The sequence below is a fragment of the Catharus ustulatus genome, chromosome 3, assembly GCF_009819885.2.
Source record: "Catharus ustulatus isolate bCatUst1 chromosome 3, bCatUst1.pri.v2, whole genome shotgun sequence".
NCBI classification, from domain to species: Eukaryota; Metazoa; Chordata; class Aves; order Passeriformes; family Turdidae; genus Catharus; species Catharus ustulatus.
This window is the reverse complement of record NC_046223.1, coordinates 56885868-56905419: the sequence shown is the minus strand read 5'-3', so window position 1 is coordinate 56905419 and position 19552 is coordinate 56885868. Positions and strand designations below refer to the sequence as shown.

Below are 19552 nucleotides of genomic sequence, written 5' to 3'. Positions count from 1 at the left end.
GACATGGCACTTGAAGTGGAGTAAAATCCTGTCCTTGAATCTATATAGCCATCATCAAAGGCAAATAGAACATTCCTGCATTCCTGCCTTCTTTATGATAATATGCTCTTATATATCATTTATGATTAGGCAGAGCAGCATTGGTTCCACGAGAGCCACTCTGGCAGCTTCTTCACCATTAGAACTGACCACCCATTTCTATAGTCTATACCTTAATAAGAAATACTTTTGAAGTTCTAAAAACCCTCCCAAAGATTTTTTCCATTGTATCTCTTTTTCACATCAGTAGACTCCTTCAGACTATTCTAGAATATGTGCCCCGTGCCAGAACAAAACTGTGTTGGTTGGTTCTTCCCCCATTAATGCTTTACTCTTATTCACCAACCCCATCTTTTATTATAGCTCATATCAAATTGGCAGAGAAGTAATCTGACATGTTTTAAAAGATCAGGGCTGTATTCACAACTTCCATTCCCCTGCCATCAAAGGCTGACCTAACAGAAAGATCAGAACTGCATTTTTAGCAGTTTTATTAATACATTCAGCAATCTCCTATCTCAGTTCCTGTAGCACTCTTGAGTGAACAGCATCTGCTGCCAGAAACACGTACTGTTCCACTGCACAACCTGCACACCTGTAGTTGTAAATCACTGAGTTTGTGTGACTGCACATGGAGCACCCCAGCAAGAAGGGCACTGAGTAGCAGGCATGTGCACCTTGGGGCACCCAGACACCATCCTTTCACAGTGACACATCTGACATCATAGGGGGGCATCAAAGCTAGACAGCTCAGGGTGTTTCTGTCCTTTGACATCATCCCTTCAGTATGTGACAGGGCATAGTGCTCCAGTGTTCAAACATTATATGGGCACAGAATAATGGTTATGAGCAAGTTTGGCACAGTGTACACACAGTGCTTCACAGCCGCAGCAGTGCCACGCTCTCAGAACAGGCTCAAAAACAGGTAGCATTACTCAAGAGAGCAGAATTATGACACCTGTCAAGATTGCCACAGTTGCTACGTGTCCTTTCAGCTATTATCTGTACAAGCACTCATCATACTGCTGGTAAATTAGAGTTTTGAAAAATATTCTGGTCTTGCAGTAGAGGCAGAAGCAGTCTGGCTAATGGGATCTGCATCCTAAAGGTGGTAGCTCCTTCCATACATGCAGCATTTCCCTTTTGATGGCTAAAACATCCTGCATGGGACAAGATCTATGGACTCTGCAAAAATAGGCAAAAAAACCAACGGAGTCATATTTTTGTTTAGAGTTAGCACTGATAACTGTTTTTCAACATGCTGCTTGGAATACGAAAATCTTCAAATGTAGATTAACTGTTTCAAAGACTAACTCTCTTTCCAGTAAAGCTCAAGAAAATAAGAGTAGCCTTTAAGCTGCAGTCACTTAAGAAACAGCCAGCAATATCAAAATTGATAACTGAATTGAAGGGCAGGGGGAACAACAAAAACACCCCACGATTCAGAAACACAAACTGAAAACTGACCTTTTCAAGTTGAAACTGACCTCCAAAGCTCAAAGTAAGCTCTCATTCCCAGAACCGCCTTTCATCAGTGCTCAGCACAAAGCAAGCACATTACTTCCCCAAACACCCCCTTTCCTTCCCTTTTGGAAAGCAGAGAGGAAAAGAAATCAGCTGACCTTTTGAACAGTAGTAGTGAGGTCCAAGCAGAGCTGAATGATTCTGTTCTTCATTGATGAAAAGTCAGCAATACCAGTAAATGGGGTCCTACAAGAGAAAATTCCCCTTAGATTGGAGGGACCAGCCTTCTCCCATCCTACCTTACCAGAGAAGAGCATATGAGAGTAAGTGCTGCAACTCTAACATTGGCACAGGTGTGAGGATAGTTTGACAATGTAAATATTCCTAATTGTATAGTCCTGTTCCACTCTTGCACTAAAACTGGGAATCTTCTAGCCCTCTCCTTGGGTTTACCAGTAGACCTCCAACTTTCTGACTGGACAAGGAACAAATTATTCTCTAAAAGAAAAATAGATTTTCACATTATATACACAGAGGTGCAGAGAGACTTAAAGAATAATCTTTAGCTTTAGGGCCAGTAGAGTTCTACCTCTGACCTTTCAGACAGCTGCAAAACCTAGAAGAGGAGTTGAGAAATAACCATAGCAGGTTTGCCAATGGACAAGCCAGCAATTCTGATGACCATGGGTTACAGAAAAAAATTTAGGGTGAGCTGCCAGCAACAGAGTGAGAGGGGAGGACCAGGTAAGAGGCACAAACTGTTAACATCACTGTCTGGACACAGATCAACTCCTTGCTTCAGAACAGGATAAAGGATAAAAGTGCTCCTTGCTGCCAGTCCCTGTGTAGTTATTCTCCTAACTTTGCTTCTCAGGAAAGCCAGCAAGGGCTTTGAGAATTTATCTTCACCTGTTATCATGGACTGCACCCCTGCTGCAGCTGTAACAAAATAACTCTGGCTCTTTCCAGGCAAAAATCAATTCAATAAGCCAAAACAAAAAAAAAAAAAGCAGAAGGATAATCTTTCCCAGTGCTTAGTTTTCAAATCACATAGCTAAGGCCATGATTTGAGCAGAACATTAAAAAAATCTTTCAGGAAGGGACCTGCCAAAGACAAGTAATTTAGAAACTGGGAAAACCATGTGTGAGAAATTGTCCTAAAAGGGAACACTCATACTTTTATAAACACTAGTTTGAGTGTAATGTTAACAGTTTTTTCAGTTTTAGCAAGAGTGGAAGTGCAAGAATAGATACCCTAGGTTAAATTTATCCACTAGAGGTCTTCTGGCAACACCAAAAAAAAGGTGTTAGTGACATCAAGATCTTTACACCCAAGCATCTAGGAAAGGCCTTACAAAGAGAAGCAATTAATTACAGCAGCAAATGAAAATATAACCATTTTATTCTTACCTGTCCAACCACGCAAGCAAGGCTTTAGCAGCACCAATGAGCTCCACAACAGAAGTAAGGAATTCATTGGGGGGCTTGCGAGAGGTATTGCCATCATAGCTGGAACTTTTCCTACGGCTGCTGATGTAGTTTTGCAGATTGTTGGACGACCCTCGCAGCTTGAGAACCAGGTTCTTCATATTGTCTGTTTCAAGGCCATAGTTCTGCAAGGAACATTATTAAGCCTGATAAATATCCTTGTTGAGTTCTCCTATTATAAAACAAGTTAAAAGCCCACATGGGATGAAAAGTCTGGACAATTTGCACAACTTTCTCATGGTTTTTGGGAAATATGCCTTCAAAGATTTGTTCTACACTGTAGTCACTAAAGAATACTTTTGTGGGTGCTAAATCTCAGTTTCTGTCATTAATGAGATGTAAGGACACTTTTCAATCAGAATGAAGTCTCAATGTCCTCAAAGATATCATTTACTTGTTAATAATTGGATTGTGTTGTTTTTCTTTGTGTTAAAGAAGAGCAAGCATTCTGTTTTTCTTAAAATATTTTCTATCCTATGATAAATAAACAGTGAATTAACATTTCATTCACAACTAAAGATAAGTTAAATCTGGTAGGAGATGAAAACATCAACAGGAAGCAAAGGCAATTTTGCAACCAAAAGCTTGAGTAAATATTTGGATCACCAGTTTTCAGTAACTGTGCTCCTTGACTACAATAGTGCAATTATTTGCAAGTTTGAGGACAGTGTTAACATCATACATGGTAATTAAAGTCATTTTTAGACATCAAATTTTTTTTTTAGTTTTTGTAAATGAATGAAAAATCTGATATTCTTGCCTATAACTTCAACTTTATAAATTCAAATTCCTACTTTCCTTGAGGGAAAAAAAAACCCAAAAACACACAAAAAACACTCCCACCAGAACAAAACAAACACACAAAAATACAAGAGTCCTTCCCTCCACGATTCTTTTGCTGCTGCATATTCTTGCAACTAATCTCCAAGTTCCATAGTTCAGTCAGATATACTCTCTACTCTTTCTACTTTCCTACTCAAAAACCTAAACCAACTGCAAATTTAATTCCATTTAATTCCTAGTTTCCAGGAGTTCCTAATACCTCCACTCAGGATCACCATCCAGGCTGAAGGGAAACTTTGGAGGTCTCAGACCAACCTCCTGCCCAGAACAGGTTCAGCTGTAAGCTCAGAACAGCTTATTCAGGATTTTATCTTATAGGCTCCTGAAAACCTCCAAGGACAGAGTGTACAACCACCCTGGGCAGCCTGATCCGCCTGGTCTGACTGCCCTCAGAGCAAGAGAATGTTTCCTTATATCCAGCCTGAACATCTTGTTTCAACTTCTGCCATGCACAGCCAACTCTGTCATCCTGACAATTGTTCCCCACCAGCCCTGACCAAGCTGAGAGCCCTTCACTGAGTTTGCTCTGGTTTCCCTGTGCCTTTGCTGTACTTAGGGGCAGGGAGCATATTTAGAATAAGGAGTACAACTAAAGGGTGATAAACACTTCCCTCCCTCTCCCATTACTGCTGACCAGGATGCTGCTGGGGCACAGTGCCAGCTTGTAGCTCCATACCCTCCAGGATGAAGCATATGCAAAACAGGCTGGAATACTTCAGATTAAGTCTTTTACAAAGAAATACACATCTCCAGTGTATGGAGAGGTTTCAGCTACACATCTACCTTTAAAATAATCCTCCACCTCAGGGCCCCTGGCAAGGAGATATGCTTAAAATGCAGCCAGGAGTAGGGGTTGAAAGGATATGTACAATTTTAAAAAATGCCACGGTTGCAACAGCAAAGGGTATACTTAAATTTTCCAGGATCACAGAACGGGAAAGATCTGGATTACTAAACAACTTTAAAGTATTTGTATACTGTGATGTGTGAACTTACCACCTTTTAATTTTAACAAAAAACAACAAAAGAACACCAAAAAGATCCAGCACCCCAGGAGCATTATTTGGATGCATTTCTTGGAGTTAGTTTTATCCTCCTTTTAGAAGATTGAATATTAGTCTATTGTTGAGGGAATACTTTTTCACAAACAGGTCTGGATGTGAGGCAAGTTCCTATAACCACAAGAAACAAGCCATATATCATAAATCCTCCCCCCATAGAGGGGAACTAGACAATGCTGATCCCCTGCTTTCATAAAGGGACAGACAACAGCAAATACTTTTTCAGTGCAGAGGTATAACCACCTAATCACTCTGGCCAGAACTTGAGAGTTTTCATGTAATTAAGTATCTCCAGATCTTTCTTTCTGTCATTCAGATGCAGAAACTCTGCCAACCACCTGTGGGTACTTGAGATTAGAGGTGGCACCAGCATTTAGGACACATGTTGATATACCAGGTAAGATTTTGGGCTTGGCTGAAAACATTCACATACCCCTTATCACAACTCTTTCACCTTATTTTTACCATGGGTGAGTCTTGTGTGACTCTTCCAGCTCAGATAGTTTTTTAACAATTCTGTAGTTCTCAGTTTTGAAGGTGACTTCAGCACACAGGTGCTGCATCCAGGGATGCAGGGGCTCTAGCTCATAAATGCAGCTGGGGTCCCCAGTAGACTCTCAAGAGTCCATCACAGCCAAGCTCTAAGTCACTGCTCTAAGCTCTCCCACAGCTTACCCCACAGGCTCTACAGAGTTCACCTCCACTGCTAAACCAGCAGTTTGTGCTCCAGGAAAGGTCCTGAACGAGCACCACACCTATCCAGCACGACTCACGGCTCTTGAGTACCAGGACACCAAATTGGACAACTGTGGATGAGCCCTAGTGGATGAACTACTCCAGAAATAGGAGTCATCCCAACCCACCTCTGCTCCACCAGTCCCCTCACTGTCTGCTCTAATACACAGAAAGCTATAGCACCAGATATAGCAATGCTTCTCTCCAAGCTGAAACTCTCCTGAGCAGCTCTCACATCACCAACTATTCCTTTTCCTTCACTTGCAATGTCCAGTCTGTTGGGAGGGCTGGCTTGGGGATCTAAACAATAGAAAGAAATCAATCCCTTGGTTTAGCTCCCTGAAGTAGCTCACTTCGGGGTCAGGTGAGTGCAAGCACAAAGGACCACTAATCAGAGGACAGGAGGGGGTGGAGACAGCAGCTGACTTGGATTAATTTAACTTGTCACAGAACTGTAGCCCCAATCCCTGACAGATAGGAATGTTGATATCGTGGCAGCACACCAAACAACCTTCACAGTGACGCACAGCTGAAGTGCAAAGCTTAGCAGGCTTTTCTTGAAATATTTCCACAGGACTAAGGCTTCAAGAGTTAACAAATTGCTATTTAAGCAACCAAATGGTTTTAGATGTTGCTCATGAACCAAAGAAAAGGTTACATTTTACTATTGGTCCCGATTTTAAACATCAAAGTTGTTATAATCTAAACACAGGCTGAGGCCAGCGGTCAAGAGCACCCCATGTCAAACATTCCCAGGCTATTGCTCATTAACCTGGGGAGCCACATGCAGGGCTGGAAGAGAGGCAGCACCCACACGTGCAGGAGAGAGCACATGAGCTCACTCCTGAACTCCATCACATTTAATGAGAAAAAATAATCTGACCAAATAATGACTCAAGGTCAGACAGCCAACACTACAAAAATTAAAAAACAAAACAAAAAAACGTGGCTAACTGAAGTCAAAAGAGCAGAGCATTTGTGTCAGAACTGAATTGTGCTGATGAGGAGCTCTGCTACTGCCCAGGGACAGCATCCTCTTTCCTTTCACAGCCATGTTCACATGCTGCAATGTGATGAGTTGGACATGCCAGCTGATGGAACTGAAAACATGCTCTGAGAAAAAAAAATTAATAAAACCAGTTCAAATGCTTGCTCAGATGCTCATCCAACTCACTGCAGGCCTATATAAACATTTGAATTAACACAAGGCACAGTCACCCATTCTTGCTTTTTTCCTTTTAACAAAAATGCATTCCAAAGAATCCTCTGGAGTAGCAAATTTCCAAATATACAATACAAAATTTGAAGCCTCTAAAAACCCTAAAATTTTATATGGTAATGTATAAATATCCTTTGACAATGATTAGGACCTAAAGGGTAAGTCTTCATGTATGCATATTATTTTTCATGTTATGATGTTATATTTTGTTATGCTGCAAATATGCGGGCAGAACAATACCACCAGTAAAATTATCAAAGGCCCAACTGTGTCCTTTTTTGGTTTATGGGCTCTTTTCAGGGTTCAGGATGTTTTTTTAATCATATACAATTACTATCTCTTTAGTCTAAACTCAAGAAAAATCCACTGCTTTTTTGTTTCCAGACTCTCCCATCATACAGTATAGGCAAAGATTCAGAAACCAAATCCAAGCAACACATTAAAAGTGAAAATATTTGCATAGTTTCTTGCTTACATTGATTTATATTCATTAAGCCCTCAAAAGCTTGTTTTCTGTCCCTGCTTTTGTGGTTTGAAAAGCACAGTTATGTATGTTTGTTCCCCCCTTCCCCCAAAACCTTCAATCAACAAAGAAACATGATCTTGCTTCCATCCCTTTCCCCCCACACGCCAAGCAGTACTGTCAACAAAAAAGTTGAAACACTCAAGTCGATGATTTTTTTTTCCCTCTTCAGGGGGAATTCAGGTCCTTTGATATATTCTCTAAATTCCTCAAATAAGTCTTTAACACTGGTTCAGAAAATTCTATCAGACCAGCTCAAGAGCAACAGAAATGTGTTTATCCCAGTCTACACTCTCCTGCTGACTCTTCAAAATGCTGCATATGCAGCCACTGATACAAGGACATGAGGGATCACTGCTTCATCACCAAAGCAGTAGAGAAAGATGCATTAATTTCTTTTTCACACCTGAAACTTCCAGACATATTTTTATCACTGTGCTACCAAACACTACTCAACCCCTAGAAAAACTAAAATTAAAAAATCAGGTGCATTTGGTGTCCTTTCTCAAGGCAAGGGTTATGTTCACACTATTTAGTGACTGATCAATTGAGGTTGGAATAAAGGTCTGTATGGTGAGTGCTTGAAAAGAGATACCGCAGGAGAAAGATCTTCCAAAGAGAGCTTCCTCACTGTCTTTAGAGCCACATGTGTTGTTGTGGTGCGAGGGAACCAAAGCTCTGACCCGAAGGTAACTCGGCTGGGAAACCACCAAGGCAAAACTAGATAACAAGGGCAATTCTTCTTGGGAACTCCAGGACTGGGAAATCACCAAAATCCCCTCTCAGCCTTTCTCTGCCAAGAAATGACAACCTTTCAAAGAGTGACATCAGACAGCCCAGCCAATGCCACATTTCCAGTGTGAGCTGACAGCTTAGTGGGAGTTGCAGTGGTGTCAACAAAGGAGGAGCAAAAAAGGGGAAAAAAAAAGATTAAAAAAGAAATTTTAAAAAATAGTTCCTTTGCTTACAAGACCCCAAAAGTTGGGAAAGTGTCAGCATATGTACAAAACATCCACTAAACAATAAACAATCCCACTCTCGAAGAACTAATGCAGGTGGAATCCAGAAAATTTTCTTGCACATAAAGAAGAAACAACAACAAAAAAAATTGACACCAGCATTTAGTATCCCCTTGGAAACAAAACCAGTGGTGATTCTATGCAGTTCCAAAAACTCAAGGGAGCAGACATCAAGAAGGTGGCAAAGGGCATACTGAAAACACAGGAATTCTTCCTTCGCCTCTTAAAAAGGGAACAAGCATATTTCAGCTGTAATGTGCAATATCTGTCTAATGCATTAACTTCAGCTGCATTTCACAAAGGATTTCCAGAAATGGGTCTGAGGTCAAAACTTTTGTCTACAAAGGAAATTAGAAGGAAATTGTAGGAGATAAAACACAGCTTTAGGTTCTGGCAGTTGTCCAGCTTTGTTCACTTTATCCTAATATTTTAAAGAGAATAAGAAAGTGCCTTTGGAGATTGCCACATAGAATACTTCAATTAGGATCATATACAGCCCACACCACATTTACTAACTCACCAGACCCCTGCACTTGCCCAACAAGCTCCTTCCCACACCATGAACTGCTTTTCAGTCTAGTTACATTCTTCTATTAGGTTTTCAAGTTAATGTTAACAATTTTTGGTAGATCAAATGCCTAAAGGAAATAAAGTATCTTTCAAGTATAAGAGTAACTCTTTAAAAAACATTTTAGATCACTTGGAGATTTCATTAAACATGCTTCTTTCAGTACAATTTGCTCCAGGTAGTGGAGCAGGAACACCTCTGCAGCAAATAAAGCACGTAGCGCACAGGCAATAAAGACTCTCCATTTTAAGAAGCACAGGCTCAGTGCTGCAAGCCTTGCCTAATGTAGGGAAGGCAGGCCAGTCCTGGCCAAGGAATCATCAGGTAGGCTTTCCCACTCCCCTCCCTGAAGTACTTATATATACCTCTGGTGCTCACTACACTGCACTACATCAAACAGGCCTTCAACACTGTGACCAAATAATGGTCTTTAAATAGAGCCTGCGCTAGTAAAATAATCCAAAATATAGCTATACTTTTCAGAGTATGTTTGTTTTCAAAGTATCTGCAGTTATATATCAGGAGAAGGACAAGGGAACAGCTTAAGTTTTCAATCCAACGAAGAGTTCAGCTAGACTGTAACTGAGGCAGCTAAACATCCCTCAACTCAAGAATTAATTTTTCTTCACTTCCTAGTTTTGCTACAGAATTACCCTAAACCCATTTCAACTGATGTGAGGAACTTCTAGCACTTATCATTTCAAGAATACGTCTTTTGTCTTCTAAGACAAACTGTTCATTAACAGGAGCCAGAAGATCTAACAATGTCACTCAGACAACTTCTTCCTTTAAAAATGCAACCAAATGAATTGAATTTGCCTCTTATGAGGAAAAAGAGAGCTATTAATACAAAACTTACAAGCATTAAACAAATTCTTACTTTTTTCTTTTATCGTTATGTGTAACAGAAAGCAAGAGACAAAGGTATTCTGATTTTATCAATCTTGCTTTGGTTATTCACCCAAAAAGCCCTTTATGAAATTCTTTGCATTACTATTCACAGCTTAACTTACCAGTGCACATAGCAGGTCCACAGCCTCTAGAACCAGTTCCTGGTGTCCAATCCGTGAGATACCTAAATCTTCAAGGTCCTGATGAGAAATCTGTAACAGCTGTTCGCCATTTATCTTCTCCCGTTCAAATTTAGGGACATACTGCTGCAGGCAATCATCCAGGCCTACCAAAACACAAGAGAGAGACAAGGGGACATTAGAAACAAACAAACAAACCTTCCCAAAAAAAGGGAGAAAAAAAGACCTTGAAGAAATTCATATAATACACAATGCAAAATCATGAAGGAAACTTGCAGTGTGACTGGGGTTGTACCATGGGAGCGTAGAAATAGAGCATGTAAGTTATGGGAACTTTGGGTCAGCAAAGTCAACGCACAACCTGGATCAAGCTCAGCCAGTAAAAATGTGCCTTTGTTGTCTGCATAGGCAAAGTGACCAAGGGGCATATGCATCAGGGTAACCCAAACCCTGAGGGGCATCCATAGCAACAACAAAAAAAGTAACAACTGTCCAAAAAAAAAATAAAAAGTCCAAGACAAGGCAAGAACAAAGATCTTGCCCAAAGCCTGTTAAACAAGCAAAGAAACAAAAGCATAAAATTATAAGGAAAATGAACAAAAGAATAAAACAAAGGCAAAGCAATCAAAAGGGTGTTTGGCTCAAGTCTCATCATTACTTTGATTTATAAGAGTCTGCAGCTTCCTGAAGTAGCCTTCCCCTTTCTGAGGATCAACAACATACATGTAAGAAATCTAATTCATTTTTCTATCTAGAAGTATTTTTAAAACAGTTTAGACTGCTTTGTCACAGCAATATCCCCCAAATCCTCACTTTAAGCTGTGATTCTATCATCCTGTTCTCTACAACAGGTTTACCCAAGTGATTACAGAAAGTGTTTCTGGTTTTCATCTTATTTTACTCTAAGCTTCATGTGCTAATCCTGTTTCCTTGTGTATTATCCTTACTTCCTCTGTTGTTTAAGAGCCCATGAGCAGCAACAATCTGGGGGGGGAACTCAGATGGATGTGTTATTTTAAAAATGTTTCAGTGTTCTCATAACTCTGTTCCTCTTCAATATTTTGGCTAGAGCAAAAGGAACAGACCCAATTAGATCTTTTTCACAGCAATACACCACGGTCATTGAAAACACTTGACACGAGCAAAAATTCAGGTAACCCATCTGACATCTTCTTTGTATAGTCCACAACAGCTACATTGTTTTACCATTCCTTTTAAAAAAAAAAATGGTTGAACTTTTACTTGAATAGAGGATGTTTATGCACAATTCTGGTTCAAAAGGAAACCATTGAGATGGACAGGATATCGAGCACAGCAGATGAGAAACACGAACAGCATCCTGAACTACAGAGACACAAGAGCCAAAAGACCAGCACTCTGTTCCACTCATGGAGCCGCAGTAGCAGCCTGGAAAACAAGCACGGCCAGCACACTCTACCACCAAGAAAACACTTGACACAGCTCACACGGGGGGGTTTGAGGAGTCACATCAAACACTCCCGTGTAAACATGGCAGGAGCAGCCAGTTTCTCTGCAGTGCCTGCTCTCAGTGGATGTGCAGAGGATGGGCTCCCCAACACACCACTGGCCCCTACATGGCTGGGCACACTTAATCCTTACAGCAAATCAACACCTGGCTGAACAAGCTCGGCTCCTCCCCGTGCAGAGCTACCAGTGCACACAGTTTCATTTTTAAGTGGAATTATGGATGGGAAAACCCGCACACAATCTAGCGGAGTTTCCCAGGGCTACACTTGTTCAGGGTGCACTCTTGTTTCTTCCCATATGTCTTGGCAAAACTGCAGAAATTTTGAGAATTGAGCCCACCACTCTCTTTCCCACAGGCACCAAATTCCCCCTTAGGGTATACAAACTCTTTTCCCAGGAAAAATAATAAAAGAAATAACTGGCCTTCATTGTTTAACAATTTATTTTTTCAAACAAATTCACAACCAAGGCTGACATACAGTGCACATATTTGGCATTCCCAATTTTTATTGCTGCCTCACAGACCACTGTTTCCCATCATTTGCTCTTGTAAGCCCAGAGTTTCCATTACAAACTACACAAACTACACAAACACCTAAAATAAAACACATTCAGCATGCAGGGAAGGTTTTAAGCTTTTTTTACACAGTTTGGTTTCCGCCTACTATCCTTTCTTGAATTTAATTCAACGCTAAACATGGAGACTCAAATGTATATATCCTCCCCTAGAAATACAAACTGTGGCTTTTAGTTTGCCTGTGTTTTTTTTAACTCATGCTTGCCCATTCTTGTAGCTCTACTAACTACTTGAAGGGCTACTTTAAAAAAAAAAAGTTCAATCAAGAGCCCTTAAAAACACTACTTTTATAATCACACTCTAGGACTATATTTTATAAAATATTACAAAATTGCCAAATGTTGATTCAAAATAGCCAACACAGTGGCACAACTGCTCAGTTGGACACGTATTTAAGTGACCAAAACTATGCAAAGCAGGAAGTGAAGACAGACCCAGCAACTAATGTATTGATAGTTTAAGATGTGCTTACCAACATTAGGAACATGGTTATTATTTTTACTAAGAAACCTAGGGGGAATAGTAAATATTTTAATGACATTGCAACCACATTTTATAGTCTAAGTTTTAATTTTTCATAATATGAATGAAATGTTTAATCATATGCAAATCAAAAACATCGTGTGCAAATCACACTTCCAACAGGGAAGGGAGAAGGAAGGAAAAAGGACTCATAACCCAATTTAATAAAGTTCAATAATATTTAAGCAAAGTTTTAAAATCACCATGCAAATATCACTAGTAGTCTAAACGACCTGCTCATTTTTCCCTTCTTCCAAACATCTATATTCTTTCCATGTATTTTCTCAATGAACTTCAGAGCCTTACAGAGACTTGATATTGATCATTGCGATGTCTGGATATTGCTGAAGAACTCAGATGAACTAAAAACTGTAAAAAGCAAGTCAACATTGCTTAGATAATTTCTTACATTACTTAGAAAGATACTTTCTACATGTCAGGTTATTTTCAATAGTGCAATATTAGCAGGTTCAAGCAAGAAAATAGTTTTCTATAATTCTGGAAAAAATACAGTTAAGACTGACATTAGCTGATCTATTCATTTTAGGCTCAAAATGTGTTTAATACAAGCATTTGTCTAAATCATGTGTGTGAAATCTTTACATTATTTCTTGCACATACCACATAGCCATGCACAAAATAATGTCCTTTCTAATTACATAATTGTCAGAGAATGAGAAAAGGTAGAAATTAAAAAAGCAATTGCAGAATATTATTCAAGTTTTAGAACACTAGTAGCAGATATTTTTTGGGGGAGAGAGAGAGACTAATTCAGTTAGGGTCATGCATGTTGTGAAAACCTTTGTGAAGAACAGCAGTGTAATTTGAACAAAACTCCCTCCCAAATTTTGGCAGGTGTAGAGATGTGCAATAGATCCTAAGACCTGTCTAGACTTTTCTGTCTAAAATAACCACCACGCAAAGCACCCCTGAAGACATTCAATACCTTGCATTCATGCAAAAACATTAGGACAGAGCTTACACTTAAGGATTTGCACTGATACCAATCTCAGTCTGTTTCCACAATTAAGAAAGTTATTTTGTATGAGAATTGAGGAAGAAAGAAACAACTTTGAGGGAGTTGAGGGTGAGAGGCTTGGGTGCAAGCCATAACTATCGGCTTTCTATTCAGAGAGAATTAACATTTCTATAGTTGAGAGATGTCGGGCCATCGAGCTGTGGCATACCTGACTTCCCAAAAACTAGAGGTGTGTTTTGTGAGAAGAGTTAAGCAGTTTCACGCTTTTTGCTCAACTTCTTCCTTGGACACTACCAAAGAATTCACCTACCAAAAAGCAACAATTAACTAACCTATTACAGGCACAGTTGACTCACCACCCCTTTTTTCCTCCCTCCCTATCTTCTTGGGATACCACAGTGATCACAGAGTCCATATACCCCAACCTAGCAGGGCAGGGAGCAAGGAAGAGGAGAGAAATAAGGCAAGTGGCTGAGGAAAGCATTGCTCACTGTCCAAAAGGAAACCAAGCATTATTACGATCATATTCTCTCTGTTGGGTGACTCTAAGGAGCAGGCAGCACCTGGCATCTCAAGGCAGAACCAAGGTCCAACCCTCATCCCATTAAGGGCTCCCTGGGACCTTGAATAGCTGGTTAGGATAGAACTGCCAAAGTCATCTTGGCCTCATCACCTTAAAACTGACCTTTCCACCTAAAAAAGTCACTATTAATACAGTCTCCTCCTCAGGGTCTATATAGTTGACATTTTTAGTACCCAAAGATTCCCTGCACACATCAAATTCATCCCTCCCAAGCCTTGAAAGATAATCAGTTGTGTGAGAATCTTTGGCACACCCCACAGTATGTGCCATAATACTGTCATTTACATTCCACATCATTTTATAACAGTTACTGTAATAGCTTCCTCCCATCGTTTCCTCTATTTCCAGGACTGGAAGAAATTAATCAAAGACAAAGCAGGAGGGAATCGAGGCAGCAAATGAACACTAGAAAGAGAAAATAACTACTTCATAAGCAGATGAACTAACCCGTGAGAAGGCAAATGAAAATAAAGAAAAGGGATCTGCAAGGCAGCCGAAAGCTGAAACAGATCAGCAGGACAAATACAGGGTGAAAAGAAAAGAGAAAAGTTCAAGGAGAATAAAACAATAATATGCTGTTTTCTTTAATATAGAACACAGTGGGAAGGTTTTACACAGTAACATCACAGATGCCATTCTCCTGCAGTATTACAAACAGAACCAGGGATTACTTTAACAGAGGAATTCAAGATTCTGTAAAAGGAGGATAAAAAAATTAAATCTATAGCAGTCAGTAGAAACTTATTTCACTAATAATTTGAGCCTAGGTAAGAACTAACTTCCTAGGATCCACATGTCTGACTGCTAGCTATCATCAATGTTTTCACATTAATCTTTCCAAAAGTTTCTGAAACAAAATCTTAGTTATCAACTAGTGTAAGCCACTTTTGGGGACCAGGAAAGAGATGAAAGGTCTTTGTTTTCCAAGAAAACACTTTCAAAAGATATTTGTATTATTGTCTAGCAAAAATGTGAAAAAACTTCCTCATTCTACTTTTTACTGTAATGCAATTTCACAATTAGTCATAACACTGTTACCATCTGAAGTATCAATCACTTGAAAAACAAAACAACACAGAGCCAAAGAGAAAGAGCTGCTTATCACCATGGAAAAATGTGTCCTGCCTAACCAGATTGTTTGTAAAATAAGCTCTTCTCATGTAGTCAATTGTAAGCAAAGCTTCTATGGTTTTGTCTGAGCACCTGCATCCTGATGGGTACAGGTTTGTTGAGGACAGGCATTGCCAAGAGCAGCCAGAAGGGCACAGAAGTTTCTTGCCAGTCTCCCCCATCACACAGGGATGGTACCCAACAAATTGCTGGGCTCTCCTGCCAGCCGGGATGCAAAGGGCAGCTCTCTCATTAAGGTCACAGCAGGACAGAGGGAAATGGTGAAGACTTCAACCTCGATGAGTGCTTTACTGTCCCCTCTGTAATCCCTCCTGACTGACAGCGGCACAGAAAGGCTTTTGCAATGTCTTTCTATTTTCAGTATTTTCAACTAATATATTTAGCCTGGAAAAACAGGCTCCATACTCATGCATTCACGTTACCTCAAAATAAATCCATTCATTCCATTCAAATCCACCCATAAATCCCCCAGCTTTTTTTTTTTTTAAACACAAAACTGAAAGCTTTGCCTTGTAATAAAAGAACTCGTGGGTAAATTTGGGTTGTAAGCTATCCTGACCAGAAGGGAAACACAGACTACATTTAACCTTTAGCTGCTCAGTATAGATACAATCTCAGACTGACAGCCCTTGTGTTATGCCACCGCTTTTATCAGTCCTCCCTGCAAAGCACCACTGACTGAAACCATTCTGGCAGAGCCTATTACCTTGGTCCAGACAGCAAATCTGAGGACAACTCTAAGCTTTAGCACTTCACAATCATGAAGTGCATTCAGAAAAAGTGAAAATACTTGAGAAGTGAACCCTTCCAATACTCTAGAAGTTTTATAAGGCAAGACTTCTCTCTACAAAAGCCAGAAAAATTTACTCAAATTTCCCTCAAAAATACTTTCAGGAAATTAAGCAGACATGGAATAAGTTTTACAGAAATATTTTGGGGAGGACATGATAAACACCTGTAAAGCCAGAATTGACCAGAAAGAGTAGCGATTGCTCACCATCTCGTCCAACGAAGGAGTCAGAGAGTGAAGCAAGCATGTAACAGGTCCAAACAAGTAATAAAGGAGTGATTCTTCACACAGCAGTATGCAATGAATGTTCAACATCCATACACAGGTTCAGGGAAAGGTGAACAGGTTCATGAAAAAAAGTGACACAGAAGTCAAGTCTGACCCTGACAAACAAACAGAGATGGTTTAAGGCTTGAGGAAGCCTACAAGAGGAAATACAATGTGTCTTCTTTCCTCTTGCATTGCTTAATTTACCCCTTTTTGGCAAACATTCTGGACAGGACACTTAGCTAGGCAGCACAGAGCACAGGACTATCACAGCTGTGCCATACACAGCACAAATATAGGTGGTAGCTTCCCCTTTAATTACTTTTAGGATCACAGAATAGTTAGGGTTGGAAGGGATCTTAAAGATCATCTATTTCCACATCCCTTCCTCCACCCCTCGGGTATGGCAGGGACATCTTACAGTAGTGGCTCCAAGTCACATCCAGCCTGACAGTGAACATTTCCAAGGATGGGGTACCCACAGTTTCTCTGGGCATTTTGTTCCAGTGCCTCACCATTCTCAAAGTAAGGATGAGTTCCTAATCTAGGGCTTAAAAAAAACTGTCCCTCTTAACTCATAAAAGCTACTCCTGGTTTTAATATTTTCTCTAAGAGTGACACAAGATTTTCCCAAAACAGTAAAACTATATACAGAGCAATTAGAGTTGGGGGGGTAGAGGGGAAGATGAAAAAACTATACACTAATATTGACTTGTGATATCAATTTAAGCCAAAGATAAAACCAAAGCTTTCACAAACCGGTAAAAAAACCAGCAAAATAGTACCCTGTAATTCTAGGAAATAGATCATAGTGAATCACGTGAATCACACAGCTGCTCTCATGGGTTTAGTAATCCAGCTTGAGATGTTGACATCAAGCAGAAAATTGCTAGAGTGAATTAATTCATAAATCGTACCTTTGGTTGACAATGAGTCAACTTGCATCAGAACTCCAAAAAGAGATTGGTAGTGTACAACAAATGATGATAAAGGAAATTCAGTAACAGTTGAGAAGGTAATGGTATTTAATTCCCAAATTTCAACTAAAATTCAAAATACAGTTGACTTTCCATTTTAATACCTCCTTTTCAGATAATTAATGAAAAAAGATGGGGTGAGGAAAGAGAAACTTATTTCTAACCTTTTCCATAGGGGGGTTCTTATTGTGACATAGCTTTAAGACTTCAAATTAAAGGCAAAATTGACATGTAATGTTACAGAAAAGAGAGTTGTGATGGTATGTCACGAATCTAAAAAGAAAAAAGGAAGAGGAAAAACATAACTGGAATACAGAATAACATACAGGTTTAACCAAAAAAGTCTTTTTTAAGAAGAGATACAAGCATGAAGACAGTAGGTCAAACACAGCAGGGATTGAGTTCCATAGGATGCAGCAGCTTCACAGAGAGCAACACTCACGCTTTGGTTTTCTCTTTTTAGAATCAACTGCATCACTCACTGACCAGCTACGTTTTGCAAAATCAATCTTGCCATGCTGTAACAGATTTTGTTTGGCACATTACATGAATGAGATTGAAGCAGAGCATATCCATATGTTCTGTACAGACAGACCTGGCACTCTTAGTTTCAACAGAGCATGCAATGAAAGCCAACACTCAGAAATGCATGCAAACACATCATTAAAACAGAGAACACACCTGCTTTAGGCAGACAAGCCCCAATAACTTCCCAGCTAATGCCACAGGATGTCTTCAGGGACACTTCTGACAACATCCTCCTCCACTTCACAGTAAAAACAATATCCTGCTTGTGGCAAGGTGCAACTTGTATTCATCTGCTGGATGCAGCACAAGCAAGGCAATATGAACAAATATAATGGCAGTATGTCGTAGCTGTAATGAGGCCCTTTTACTTAGGCAACATTTGTTGCTCCAATATCACTTAAGAACTACTATAAACTCCAAACAAACAAGAACACATCTTTTTTTCGCAATATACTAATACGTGTAAATGCGTGCCTATTTGTCTTGGTTGCATTAAACAGTGGTAGTTAAATGGGTTTAGAGTGGCTCTCAACTGACACACAAGCACTTCAGCCAGCACGACCCAGATCTTGTTATTCTTTCTCACCCTAATTCTCTACCATTACATCTAGCAACCAACTTATACACCCCAAAAATTATCTTAAACCAATAGAGATTGGCACAGCATATTCTGGAATGGCAGAAACAATGCACGTTTTAATAAAAAAATAAGGGTTTTTAAACCAAAAGGATTGCTCTTGAACTGATTAATGCAAACTTTTGATAGCCATCATGCCCAGAGAATCAGACCTAGTGTTTGTCACAACCTAACAAAATCATTTACTGGTGAAAACGTGACAGACTGTGTCAGCAAATACAGAGCTTGTAGCACAGTAGAAAGACAATCACTCGGTGTGATTTTACAGTTGCATACATTACATAAGGCAAAAAAGAGAACCAAGTATCTGTGCTGAGAGAGATGCAACAGGACTTTAAATACTTCCAGCTTCTTCCTACACCCCAAAGAATTCTCTTCTTTAGTGGTTTGCAACTGATATGGTGACTAAATGAAAGATGTTGCCTAAACAGGGTATCACCAGAAGTGAGTTACTTTATTACATCAGCATACAGCAGCTTCATTAATTTCACTCACACACTGATGTTCATTATACACGAGAATATATTAATATGTCCTATGGGCTGTTAGTGACACAACATATCATCCTCATGTACTGTGCCAAAACTCTGACAATGAAACCTTGGTGAAAGTTTCAATGTGGGAAATCTGTTCCACCCTGGGTTTGAAAACCACACTCCTCTTGGATACCCACAAGTTATTTCCCAACAACTCAAAAAACCACTAAGTCTTTCTCCAGCAGGAGAAAAAAAAAAAAAAAAAAAAAAAAAGCAAGTGGTAAAATCAAAACCAAAAAGTGGAGAAAACCAGATGATTCCAGTATTCATTTTTCTCAGCCCACTAAGGTTTTTTTTCACACTAAGTATACTTTAAGACATGCTGGACAAGACATTGTAAGTTGTACTCAAAAAGAAGTTTGCAACTTCTATAGTCACGGTTGATCTGTTCACCAAAAACTTGTTTTGTTTGATGCAAATAACAGCTTTGCCTAGGCTCAGTAGGGTTTTGGCAAGAATGAAAGCACAGTGGTATCTGATCATTGAAAGCTGCAGTTGAGAAAAATCTACAAACAAGGCCTTTGTCCCTCCCTCCATACAATGCTTG

General features: G+C 39.7%; 1 protein-coding gene across 3 annotated transcripts in view; it reads right to left on the bottom strand.

Annotated features, from left to right (window-relative positions):
- Positions 1–19552, bottom strand: part of CNKSR3 (CNKSR family member 3) — a 55723-nt gene that overhangs the window by 20249 nt on the left and 15922 nt on the right. For 2 of the 3 annotated variants that reach the window (XM_033054887.1, XM_033054888.1), the window contains exons 2-4: positions 9973–10136; positions 2914–3116; positions 1662–1749 (exon numbers count right to left, since the gene is read on the bottom strand). In XM_033054887.1, the coding sequence (XP_032910778.1) occupies positions 1662–1749; positions 2914–3116; positions 9973–10136 (455 nt within the window). Of the gene's footprint in view, positions 1–1661; positions 1750–2913; positions 3117–9972; positions 10137–16267; positions 16323–19552 lie in introns of those variants that run through there. The other variant, XM_042779111.1, reaches the window with a different exon arrangement.